The sequence below is a fragment of the Mastigoproctus giganteus genome, chromosome 7 (assembly GCF_048544385.1).
Source record: "Mastigoproctus giganteus isolate SK-2022 chromosome 7, ASM4854438v1, whole genome shotgun sequence".
In the NCBI taxonomy this organism is placed as follows: domain Eukaryota; kingdom Metazoa; phylum Arthropoda; class Arachnida; order Uropygi; family Thelyphonidae; genus Mastigoproctus; species Mastigoproctus giganteus.
The window spans coordinates 46453474-46466648 of NC_143581.1; the positions used below are offsets into that span (position 1 = coordinate 46453474).

The 13175-nt window shown below is 34.4% G+C and overlaps 1 protein-coding gene across 1 annotated transcript in view; it reads left to right on the forward strand.

Annotated features, from left to right (window-relative positions):
• The window catches only part of LOC150082872 (phosphoenolpyruvate carboxykinase, cytosolic [GTP]-like), a 129329-nt gene that overhangs the window by 24886 nt on the left and 91268 nt on the right, over positions 1 to 13175 (forward strand). Inside the window, exon 2 of the mRNA XM_090376884.1 lies at positions 5175 to 5414. Coding sequence (XP_090233010.1) covers positions 5175 to 5414 — 240 coding nt within the window. The remainder of the gene's footprint in view (positions 1 to 5174; positions 5415 to 13175) is intronic.

A 13175-nucleotide genomic window follows, 5' to 3' on the forward strand; every position in this document is an offset into this window, starting at 1 on the left:
ACTGATATCTGCTCTACAACATCATTTACTTTTGCCCCTGGCAGACACACCCCGGTCCTATTCTATCTATCCTTGCACAACATATTTCCCATTTCCCTAACGTTAGTCTTTGACAATAACTAGCTCCTGGTAAAACAGCACATTCCGTCTTGAAGATTGTCGGTGTGTTGTCTGATACACAAGAGTGAGCTCTGACATTGAGTTGGGCAGCTGAGTGGTTGATGCCCCCCATTTTAATTCCTTTGAGGTTATCTACCCTGCTCTTCACACTCTCTGCACCTAGCATACACAAAGACATTCTTGACTGAATCCTGGCCTGTTTCAAAAAGTCTGCAAACATTTCACAAACTGCACATTTTTTTAGGCTGTGGTGTGATGTGTTGGAGAATCGCTCCCTAAGTTCTTCCCCGAACCACAGCACTCCCATTAATTTGTGGCCATTGTTTTGCTGCTTTAGTTTGGGGCATTATTTCTATTTAAATACCATTTAATTGATTAACAATGAACATTAATAAGATAAATAACTTTAATTGATTAATTAACAATACTACACTAAGCTAATGGATTCCTAAATGCAGTGATACGTATTATGCTATATTGGTGGTTTTCAACTGGGGTGCCGCAACAACATTCCAAGGGTGCCATGTCATTTGGGTTTAAATTACTTAAATTTTTTTTTTTTAATTTATATATTTATTTCATTATAAAAAGGTATATCCTTATCTTACCTATATGAGTTAGGTTTTTCTGTGCTTACCACTATAAAATCTAACAAGAGAGAAAGATTACAAGCAATTGAGGAAGAAATGAGAGTATGTCTTTCCAATATTTCACCTAATATCAAAAAGATGTGTGAATTACACCAGACACAAATATCTCATTAAAAAGTTATGTAAACCAAGGATTTAAATACCTTTAATTGTACGGTATCTTTTCAATTTTGTGGTGATCTATAATTGATATTTATTTAGTACCTCTATATAAAGAATAAAATTATTATATAAGTATATATAATTTGTATTATGAATTGTAATTTTGTTTATAATTATATTATTATAATAACTATCATATGACATATATATATATACAGAAAGAGAGAATCGGATCTAACAGGTAGAAAATTGAGTAGGGGTGCCACAAAATAAAACAAATTACTTAAGGATGCCATGATTAAAAAAGGTCAAAAACCACTGTGCTGTATCATAACGATTGCAATGTTAAATTAGTTATATCCTTGCTAGAAAGTAAAAATTCCTTAGCTAAACACAAAACAGATATTTCCACTATTGGTCCATTATCCACAAAAATCTTGACATATCTGATCCCTGAAATGATTATAGCCAAATCCCTGATTGCTTTCCCTAAATTATATAGTTGGACTTGGATTTCATTCCATATGGAAGAAAATGGCATGGCATGCAGCCTCCCCTTCAAAAATCATACTAGGTAGTAAAGTTCTCTTGCACATCTAATTGGATCTTGTCTCAACTGATTCTCTCATATTATTCCCTTGAGTTAAATTTTATAATCTTAATCGACCATGCTTTCACGAAAATGCAAACTATAACAACATTATTATATGCTCTCTTAACAGTTTTCAACTTGTTCATTTTTGTATAGTAACATTTGATGATGCATAAAATGTGTTAATGCTTAGCTAACTGTTTGTTGAAATGAAGAAATTTGCTCATTTGTTTCAATTCTTTGATGTAACAATAATTCTATGTTACTTCCTTGTTCTCTTGGTGTTATTTCCTTCTGCTTGGAAATTTGCTCATATCCAGCCAGTTCCCCAAAAAGAGTGACAAATCCCTCCCTCCAATTTATTTCCCATTACATTTACCTCTACTCTTTCTAAAGTAATGGAGAAATCTATTAACTTCCAACTCCTAATCTATCTTAAAACCTTCCATCTGATCAATGATCTCCAATATGGATTCCATCAGTGTCGATCCACTAATGATATATTGGCTAATGTTACTTATTAGTGGATAGATTCAATGGAAACGTTTTGGTGAAACTCAAATGCAGGTGCTCTTGACATTTCTAAGGCTTTTGATCATATTTGTCATAAAGGTCTTCTAAATAAGCTTCCATCTTATGAATTGCCAGTGGTTTTTTCTAACGGGTATCCAGTTTTCTCTATGACCGCTCACTGTGGGTGACGGTGGATGGCTCTTTGACTTCTAACTTCTCCACTAATGCGGATGTTCCCAAGGATCAGTTCATTCTCTCACTCTTTCCTCTTTTGTATATTAATTACCTTCTTCCACTGACTGTAAATGCCATCCATAGTTTTGCTGATGATAGCACATTGCCACCTTCCAGTTTGAGAATCCTTGCCCTGCACAAACAGCTTCCACATTTCAAATATCCACTACCATTTCCTAAAACGCAGATCTCCATTTCCCCATTAATTAATTAAGGTAATTCTCCAAGAGGGCGAAGATAACTTAGTTAATTTCAGTCCTGTCTTATATCTTGCAGAAAGGATTCTTCTGCTCCTGCGCTTATCTTTGACACTTGAATTTCTGGGCAAGATCACATATCTCTATTAGTGATTACATCTAGTTCTAATCTCTCTTGGCATAATCACATCACAAATATTGCTTCTTCTACATCCAAAAAACTGGGTTTTCTCTTTCATTCTGTGTTACTTTACTTCTCTGTTCAAATTTCAAATCTGCACTACCATGGAATGTTGTTTCCACATCTGGGGTAGTGTCCCCATGACCTCTCTCAATCTTCTAGACATTTCTGTTTTCTACATCCATTTACTGTCCAACTTCAAACTCACAGAACCAAGTGTTCTTCTTCCTTATTTATCCCTTCAACTTCTGTTTTCTAGAACAACATTCTTTCACACGTATTTTCTGAAAATTACAATCAAAGTCTAATGTCAACAAGTATCTTCTTTCCTCTTCTCAACCTTCAACCCATGCATGATACTAAGTACCATAGGTTCTAATAACTTGTGTTTGGGATTTTTGTAAAAAAAAAAAATAAAATAAATACGGGTTTCATACTAATAAATAATACCAATAAATACTGTTCTTTCTTTATTAAGATTGCAACACTTAATTCATTTGTGTTTATAATCGTTTTTTTCTTTGTCTCTTAATTTGTAAATTACTGCTTGAAGTATAAAATTAGTTTTATTATTATTTTTGTATTGATTTCACAAGTATTCATTAAAGAGAATAATTAAATAAATAAATTAATAATAATAATTTAATTTGTTTACAAAAATTTAAACAGCCCTTTCAGGGAAATAGTTGGAAAATTAATCAGTCTGCAGTCACAGCTTGATTTGTAATTTGAAAGGTCTGGGACACAGTTTTTTTTATTTATTTTTTATATATATATATATATAGCAAAAATTAAAAAACATTTAATATAAATCTCATAAATAATTAATAGCATAGTCAACATTAAAATTAGAGACATTAGCCAGTTTAAAAAAAAAAAAAAAATTTCTTAACTAAAATGATTTGTTTCTTTTAAAATTTTTTCATAATTTGCTGAAAATTTATAATGGTTGTCAAGTCAGACTGAATTGAGAGGAGATGAAGGGAACCAGGCTTATATAGTGAGATACTAAAATTGAGGAAAGAGGAAATTGAAGAAAGACAGTTGTAGAATAGATGTGCAGAAATTTGCATTTAGCCAGCTGGTAGTTGATTGGTGGAACAAACTTCCTTCTGTTGTTGTTGCAGTTGATAGCTTAAATAAATTGAAGGAAGAACTGGACAAATTTTCAGAGCGAATGAATGTGTGAAATGGGAATTTTTTTTTGGCTAATGCTGTATATAAGCTTGCTTACTTGCATCATATGCCTCTACTAATGCTAATACTTGATATCAGATGATTTTTGATCTGTTTAAGGACAGAAAAGGATTTTTCATTCAAATAATTTATACATAGTAGAGATGAATATAATCGTAACACAATATCTACCTTTAGAAATAGCTGAAGGGATTATTCTTCAATCCACTCTTTTGAGTTAGGAGCAAGACAACTTCTAAACTGAACTAATTCACCTCAAAATGTCCTTCTGATTCCATTCTATAATACATATAGTATGGAATTGGAACACGTCTAGAAATTCTACATTTCATCTAGAATTTAGCATTAGCTTATTTAAAACAAGCTTATATAGCATTAGCCAAAAAAAAAAAAAAAAATCCCTGTCACTTTCCATTTCACCTATTCATTCCCTCCAATAGTTTGTTTAATTCTTCCTTGAATTTATTTAAGCTGTCAACTTCCATAACAGCAGCTGGAAGTTTTGTTCCAGCAATAAACCACCCACTGGCTAAAGGCAAACTTCCGTATATCTATTCTGCAACTATTCTTCGTCAATTTGAATTTGTGCCCCCTAATAACATAATCAACACTATACAGAATGTCCATACATTTAATATTATATATGTTTGGACATATAGAACAGTTCAGAGATTGAGCTAATATGCATTAATTGTGCCAATTAACCTGTGATTTGCAAAAGACTCAAATCAGCCTGTGAACATGCACTTGTACAGACATAATTTACTGCCACAATATGGGCCTAAGGTGCTGATGTTCCATAAAGATAACAACAGTATAATTAGATATGAGTCTTTTTTTTTTAAATATCTTTTTGAATGAATAATTTTCTCATAAATTTATGGTTAATTCAAATTGCTAATGTAATTTTGTTAATTCATCCATATAATACATGATTCTGGTCAGAAGTGGAATCACAGGTTACAAATAGTGCATGTCAAGGGTTCTCAAACTCTAAATTAAAAATGTTCACACACACGCACACATATATATAAAAATTTTTACAAGCCAGGGAGTCAGTGTTAATCATTAGGACCAATACCTTTAAGTTATACTTAAGGCTCCAGGTATGAATTTGTAATAAATTCTCTCTCAGAAAAATTTAGGGGAAACCAATTGTCATAAAATTGCCATGGGAAAAGGAAGGAGTAGAAGATAATTGCTCATCAATCAATATTTACTTATAGAATTAAAAAAGAGAGAGAGAGAGAGACTGTCTTTAGTATTTCTAATAAGTACGTTGTCTACCAATATGAAATAAATTTTTTTTTTTTGTTTTTTTCCAAAATTGAAGTGTTATTTATTTTTTTTTCCTTTTTGCACATTTCAATTTTTTATTATTTTTGTAGCTTGGAATTTAGAGAACCAGAAAATGGTGTATTCTCCACAATGAAATATTGTTTCAATGTCATCAAGGGTGAATTGAATCAATTAAGGCCAAAGGTGAGGAAATTTATAGAGGAAAAATCTAATTTGTGCCAGCCCGATACAATCCATATCTGTGATGGAAGTGAACAGGAGTGCAGCAATTTGCTGAACATGATGCATGAACAGGGAATTGTCACACCACTCCCTAAATATGAAAATTGGTATGTTTAATTCACTTTTTTTCCCTCTTATCTGTATATTTTTGACTAACTTACAAACTATGCATATAGTAAGATGTAACCACATAATCAGTTTGTTTTTGCAAAAACAACATTGATCATGTGGTAGTAATATTATAATATAAGATTATTGTGTGCAGGCCTGTGCCCAGGGCGCCTCCGTAGCCAGGTGGGTAGGAGCAGCAGTGCGTAACACACGCTCCTTGATTAGACCGGGGTTTGAGCCCATGACCACCAAATGCGGAGGATGCGGAAAGGTCAGGGAATGACCACCACATATCCATGGAGCAATATGGCCTTAGTTGCTAATGCTCCTAAAAACCAAATAACAACAACAACAACCTGTGCCCAGACAGTGTTTTGACCATGTTTATTTAGAAAAAGTTTCCTTAAAAATAGTATATTTAAGAGTGAACAAAATGAAATGCTGCCTTGTGTTTTAATAGCATTTTATTATAAATGTTCAGTTACAAAAACATGTGAATGCAGTTTAAATTAATAAATAAAATTATTTAGAGGCCCTTCAGAAAAATATTTATTGCTTGCAAGTCACTGATTTGGAATTACTGGCAGTTATTATTTGTACCTTCTTAATAGTGTCTTTATTCTTGTATGTGCTGCTTTTTTTTTTTTTTTTTTTTTGTATTTTGTTCACTTTTGTGTAAACTGAGGAAACCTGTGAGGTTATGCAATATCATTTATATTATTTCATTATGTCTGGAAAAGTTCAGTTCGTTGTGTAGTGAAACACTGCTTTTCATCACAATGGCATGTTTTCCAGTATCCACAAGCTTCTCAAAGATCACCACTCATATATGTGATCGCTATTGTGGAAAATAAGTGAAAGTCCAGTAGATTTTATGACCACAAACAGTAAATCCGCTAACTCCAACATATTTACATTCCAGAATGACTTAGAATAATATCCTATATTACCAAAAAAAAGACTCGATCATTATTCTGACATCTAGTGTTTGCCCTGGCAGTAAAACTAATGTTTCAACAGGAAGTGGGGGGAAGCCAGTAATTGTTACATTTTACAGTTCTATGAAAGGGGAGGTGACATAATTGGATGCGTAGTGTGCTACATATATCAGCCTTCCTATTATATGGTGATCCATGGCGTTTTTTTTTTTTTTTTCTCCCTAATGAATATTTTTTTCACCAGCAACAATTTGAACGTGACATTCTCAGTAAAAATATATATGCAGATGGTAATATGTAAAGAATGCTATTCATAAGAAAAATAAAAATTATCACAAAATATGGGCACTGAAAACTACATATTGCCATTATTATTATATTTTTTGAATCATGCAGCATTTTCATTAAGGAAATGTCACAAAAGTTTGGAAAAAAAAATGGGTATGAAAAATGGGTATGGTACTATTTCATGTTTATAATATTCATAACATATAGACAGAATTAATGGTAATTTATCATTTTTTCTCATTAATATATGTTAATTTCAAAGTTTTTTCATAACTGCTGGCTTAATTTGTTATAATGGAATAATAACAGTAGTAGTAATGGCAAATGATTCAAGAAAGCAAGCTTATATAGCATAGCTATATAAAAAAACAATTTTTTTTTATAAAAATAAAAATAATAGCTATAAAAAACAATTCACCCATCTGTACTTTCCAAGAATTTGTCTAGTTCTCCCTTGAAGTTATTCAACCAATCCACTTCCACAACAACAACAGACTTCCACAACAGCCTGCTCCAAATTTCTGCACATCTATCCTGCAACCATTATTCTTCAACTTGAATTTATGCTCCCTCATGTGTGTAGTCTCCTCAAGTGGAAAAATACCATTAACATTCAGCTTACTCAATCCATTTAAGGCTTTAAACACCACAATCAGATCTCCCCACAGGTTCCTGGTCTCGAGACACTGCACAACTGAAGTCTTTTTAAGTAAGAGCACTCATTTGTTCCCTTCACCAATCTGGTTGCCCTTCTCTGCACCTATTCCAGCAGATCTACATCTTTCCTGAATTGAGGCCTCCAGACCTATATGCGGTACCCAAGATGCAGCCTAACTGTGGCTTTATACAAAGGATAATCATCCCCTTATCTCTGATAGCAAAGTTTATGTATATCATTGACAAAACACATCATGTGCTGTCCTGGCAGCATGGCAGCATGTCTGCACTGCTCAGAGAATTTAATGTCTGGCTGCACAATTACCCTCAAGTCTTTCATTCTCCACTACCCTGAGTGTAGTACCATGCAGTTTATAAGTTACTTGGGGTTACTGCCACCCATGCACAGTATCTTGCATTTGTCATTGTTAAACTTCAACTGCCATTTCTCAGCTCATCGACCCAATTTTCCTAGATCTTGTTGCAGTAGTTCACCTGATGACTGTCGTTAACCACCCCGCAAACCTTTGTATCATCTGCAAACTTAGACATGATATACCTTTATCAGTATCATTGATAAATATTGAAAACAACAATGGACCCAGCACTGAACTCTGGGGAACTCCACTAATAACATTAGTCCATGAAGAGCAGTGCCCATTGATAACCATTCTGTCTTCTTCCACCCAACCATTCTTTTTTCTATAGCAGTAACTTGCCTTTAATGCCACATTGCTCCAGTTTGTACAGCAGTTTTTTATGTACAATAGTATCAAAAGCCTTCTTGAAATCCAAGTATATGATGTCAAAATTATTTTTTGCATTCAGTTCCTTTGTCACTGCATCATAGTAACCTATCAGATTGGTTAGACAAGACTGCCCCTTGACAAATCCATACTGAATGCATGCCTGTCCAAATGGTCCTGGAACCATTGATCCCATTATTTTCCCTGGAACAGACATTAAGCTAACATGTCTGTAATTACTCATCTCGCCTTATGATTCCTCTTTATGGATTGGTGATATATTTGCACTTCTCCAGTCCATAGGGACCTCTGAATTCAAGCATGGTCTCACAAGGATTTAAGGATTTATGACTAATGACTAAGGATTTATTTACCTCCTTTACTGCCTCCCTTAATATAATTGGATAGATTCCATCCACTACAGGTTTCTTTTTTAAGTGCATCCTCAACAATTTCTGCTCCACTTTCCTTTCAATTATCACAAAGTCATTTGGCTCCTTGTTAGAGTTTGATAAATTTCTGGCATCCTCTTTCCTAAAGATTTCTTCCTTCCCTAAATTTCTCATGTGTGAATGCAGATACAAAAACCTTGTACATTGTACTCCCCATATTCAAATTCAACATTACTTATATGTAAGTATTCCTACAATATTTGCATTCAGTGACTTAATCAGTACTTTCATCAAATTTATTTACAGTGCTCCTAGTTTATATGCAAGTATACATACATGTGTTCTATATCTTAGTTACCCTAACACAGACCACATATCCATTTGTTCTATGATGACCCACAGCAGTTCCTGAAATCCCGGACACCTTGCTTTCCAGGCTACTACACGTACCAATAGTAGTAATGTAAGAATCATTTTCACCGCTGCCTGGGGCTGTAGTTAAACTATTAGTCTGTGTATCTCCCCCCCCAAGCTATCAGTTTTTCAACCCACCTATCACTGCCTTGATAGCATTAGTAAATATTTTTGCACCCCTTCTATTCAAGTTATCTCATCCCTGTAAAAACAGTCTCTCCTGTTGACAAGCGGAGACCAACCTGAGAAAAATTCTACCTCATGAGCCTTGCATATTCTCTCCAGGGCCAAATTGATTGACAAGACTTTCAACATATACTCCCTCCTATCGTGTCTGGGCAGAATTGCACTTTCAAATTCAATCCTAACTTGCAACTTTTTTGCCATCACTGCCCTGTACTTGTTAAGTAAGTCCTAAGATCTCTTACTCTTAATATCATTAGTGCCAGTACGTACAACAATATCACCTTTTGTACCCTTAAAAGATGATATTTGCTCTACAACGTCATCTACTTTTGCCCCTGGCAGAGATACCGTGGTCCTATTCCGCCTGTCCTTCTTGCACAGCATATTTCCTGTTTCCCTGACAGTAGAGTCTTCGACAATAACTAGCTCCTTTTGGACCAGTGCATTCTGCCTTGAAGATTGCCAGTGTGTTGTCTGATGCACAGTTGTGAGCTCTGGCATTGAGTTGGGTACCTGAGAGCTTGATGGGCCCTTCATTTTAATTTATTCGAGGGCATCCACCCTAATATTCAATCTCTGAATGCTGAAGTTTTGTGTAACAAATTTTTCCACAAACTTAAATTTGGTCAAGATTAATTGTTTTGTGTTTCTGTTTTATGTTACCAACATTTTTGCTGTAATTGTAAATAATGTATAATTAATAAACTTTTTTTAATTATATTTTTTGTGGCCAAAAAACAAAACATTTGCAAAGTTTTCAATTATTATAAATAAAATTAATGACCATTGCGATCTACTGGTAAAATATCAAGTGTTAATACCCCCTCTAAGGACAATTAAAAAGCCGAATACAGTAGGCTCTCAATTTTCCTCGATAGATGGTAAAAAACAAATCCCGGATAATCGATTTCCCGGTTAATCCCAAAATACAGAAGTCCCCGACATACGTAAGAGATATGTTCCAGGATTTCTTACTTTGTCGAGTTTTACGTAACTCGGGAATGACTAATAACATATTGCTGTGTTGTTGTTGTTTGTTATTTGGTTTTTTAGGAGCATTAGCAACTAAGGCCATATTGCTCTGGGGATATGTGGTGGTCATTCCCTGACCTTTCCGCATCCTCCGTATTTGGTGATCATGGGCTCGAACCCCGGTCTAATCAAGAGGCGTGTGCTACGCACTGCTGCTCCTGCCCACCTGGCTATGGAGGCGCCAACATATTGCTACTATATTATTATTGACAAATCTGAATTCAGCGCGATACTTGTTAATGTTTGACCATTTTCATACATCCTTATTAGTTTAATTTTCTTATCCAAATCGATCGCTTTCCTTTTCTTGGTAGATTTACTAGTAGCACTGTCACTTATTCTCTTAGTCAGCACCATGATAACGGTCAAAATGAAATTTTCTGTAAGGAACTTCACAGGGTTTAGGCAAAAACTCACTATTATCACCCCGCGAGAGCTCACATTTTGCTAAAGCACATTTCTGGAGGTCACTACCATAAAACAATAAAAACAATTTGCATTTTCCATGTTATTGGCCTTTTCTGTTAGTGCATGTAATTATAAACGGGTAGTAAATTTGAAAAAAGCCCTATAAATAAATTGTAAGAATCTTCTCTTCTTTCCTATTTTTTTGCTTGTTACTCACATGTGCAATTTGTGCATGCAGTGATCGTCATTATTGATTGCTTATTTTATTTATTTATTTTTTTGTTTGTTTTAAATTTTGCAATCCTAAAAAAAATGGAGTGAAAACAAAATTACATAAATTCGTAGTTGTGTAAGTCGGGGACTTACTGTATCGAAAAATGTTCACCAACCTACGTAAAAAAATATGGCGATAGATAAAAAACTTACCATGCATTACTCGCATGTCCAATACGATACTTCCCTTTATTTTTTGCGATGTCGGTCTGAAGTCTATAGTTTCCTATATTTTTTACAATGTTGCATATGGTTTGGTCACCAACATTATAATGGTTCATTAGAGATTTAATGGGTGCAAGGTTTTCAAACTTTTGAATAATTTCAAGTTTTTGTTTAACTGAAAGCGCAACTCTTTTGCGTTTACCCATCATTTTTGCGATTTCTAAACAAAAAAAATTTTACTATAAAAAAAAATTTATTTCGACATCCCTGACGTAAATTAACGAAACAAAATTTGTCTTTTTTTGCAGTGCAATGGAACACAACAATCGAACTCAATAAAACAAACTAAACATTTGTTCTCTTTTTTTTTTTTTTTTTTTTTTTTTTTTAAATTTGGAATCTTAAGTGTCCCGGTTAATCCGATCACGGTAAATCGAGAGTCTGCTGTACTTTTTTCAAATATTACAGTTAAAATTTGGAACCTGTCAGGCTATGTGCTTCCACTTGTGTTACAAAACAAGATGATACTACTGCTGGGTCATGCAAATAAATATGTACAGAAATTTATAAACAAGAAATGTAGAAAGCAGTAGTGTTTTTTTTTATTACATTATCAAACAGTTTGATTGATACATTTATGGTATTTTGGATAGTGTACTGTTAGAACGTGATTACTGCGTAATCCAGCAACATTAATGGGACCTGACAGGTACCCTTTGAAAATATCTGTTTTGAATTAATTGTTAATTAATGATTAAAAATCTGAATTTTTTTTTATGCCTTCCTAAATATACTCAAACTTTTTCAAGATGTTTTGAAAGTGAAAAATTATGGTTACTTGAAATTATAAATGCAAAGAGCCTGTTAGGTGCCACTTGACTATTTATTTATTTTTTGTTATGCTTAATATGTTAGTTTCATTATCAGTGTTTCATAAACAATATATTGTATGCACATATATTTTGAAATTGCCTGATGTGTGGCAGAAGTGTCTGCTGTGGGAAGTAGTTCCTCTTAGTTTTATATTTAATTGTTGCACAAAATGTGTTTTTTCCCCAATGATTGTTATTATTATTGAAGTGAAACTTCTTTAGGTGTGCCCCAAGCAGTTTGCACATGGGAGTAACTTACATCTGTGGAAATCGCAGCGGAAATGCAACATGAAATGACTCGGCAATCTAAGACATAAGTAAATGCATTACAGGTGTTCTGCCCAGCCAACTATTATACTAAGCTGAATGTACCAGTTCTCACCTGATCACCAAAGTTAAGCAGCATTAGAACTGGTTAGTACTTGAGAGGGTGACTGCTGGGTGTAGTTGGCTTTTTGCCATTTTTGAAGTGAAACTTCTTTAGGTGTGCCCCAGGCAGTTTTCAAATGGGAGTAATTTGTGTCCGTGGATTGACAAAAATGCGACACAAAATGATTCACCGTCCCCACCATTGTACCACTCTGTACCAGGTACAAGCAATGTGGCCCTGTACGTAGCAGCAATGCCTGACTCAATCAGCACCCTTATTTCTTCAAACAGGCCTCTGAGGTTGGGTATATTCATATTGTAGTTTTAAGTGTTTTTCACCAACCTTATGTAGAAATCAAACACAAAGAAAACGAAAACTGGAATCTTGATAACTATGTATTTATAATAAATAATATTTGCCTGTATTTACAATAAATTATATTTAACTTTACAACTAAAATATATGAAATATACATATAAAATATACATTAAAATATACTGGCTTAAGAACAATAAAATACATTAAAATATATTAAATTAAAAGCGATAAAACCAAAGCTTTCGAAGGCTCCTGCCTTCTTCTTCAGCGGTATTTTCTTTGTTCTGCGGTGCGTCTTTAAATACCAGCAGGTTCACGGTACTCATCACGTGTTTCATTCCCACGTGTTCCGTTCTCCTGTGTTATGGAATCGGAAGTGGCTCGAGAGTGGGTCACGTGGAACCGTTCATCCCTTCTGAGGATAGTAGCCTCAAAGAGGGGATGGATCCGCATTCCTGTATCTCTATTAATGTTCACTGTGGAACAGATCCGCAAACTCTCAAGCCACTTGCGGTCCCAGAACTTATTCGCCCGATCGGTGATGATAGCCTCGTCCGGGGAGATAGGGGAAACAAAACGCCGTCTCAAAGACCGTCTGGGGGAGCACACTAAGACAATAAGAAGTGCGGACTATGGTAAGTCCACCGTGGCCGAGCATTTTTGGGAGAAGCAGCACCAGATCTCCCCGGACGAGGCTA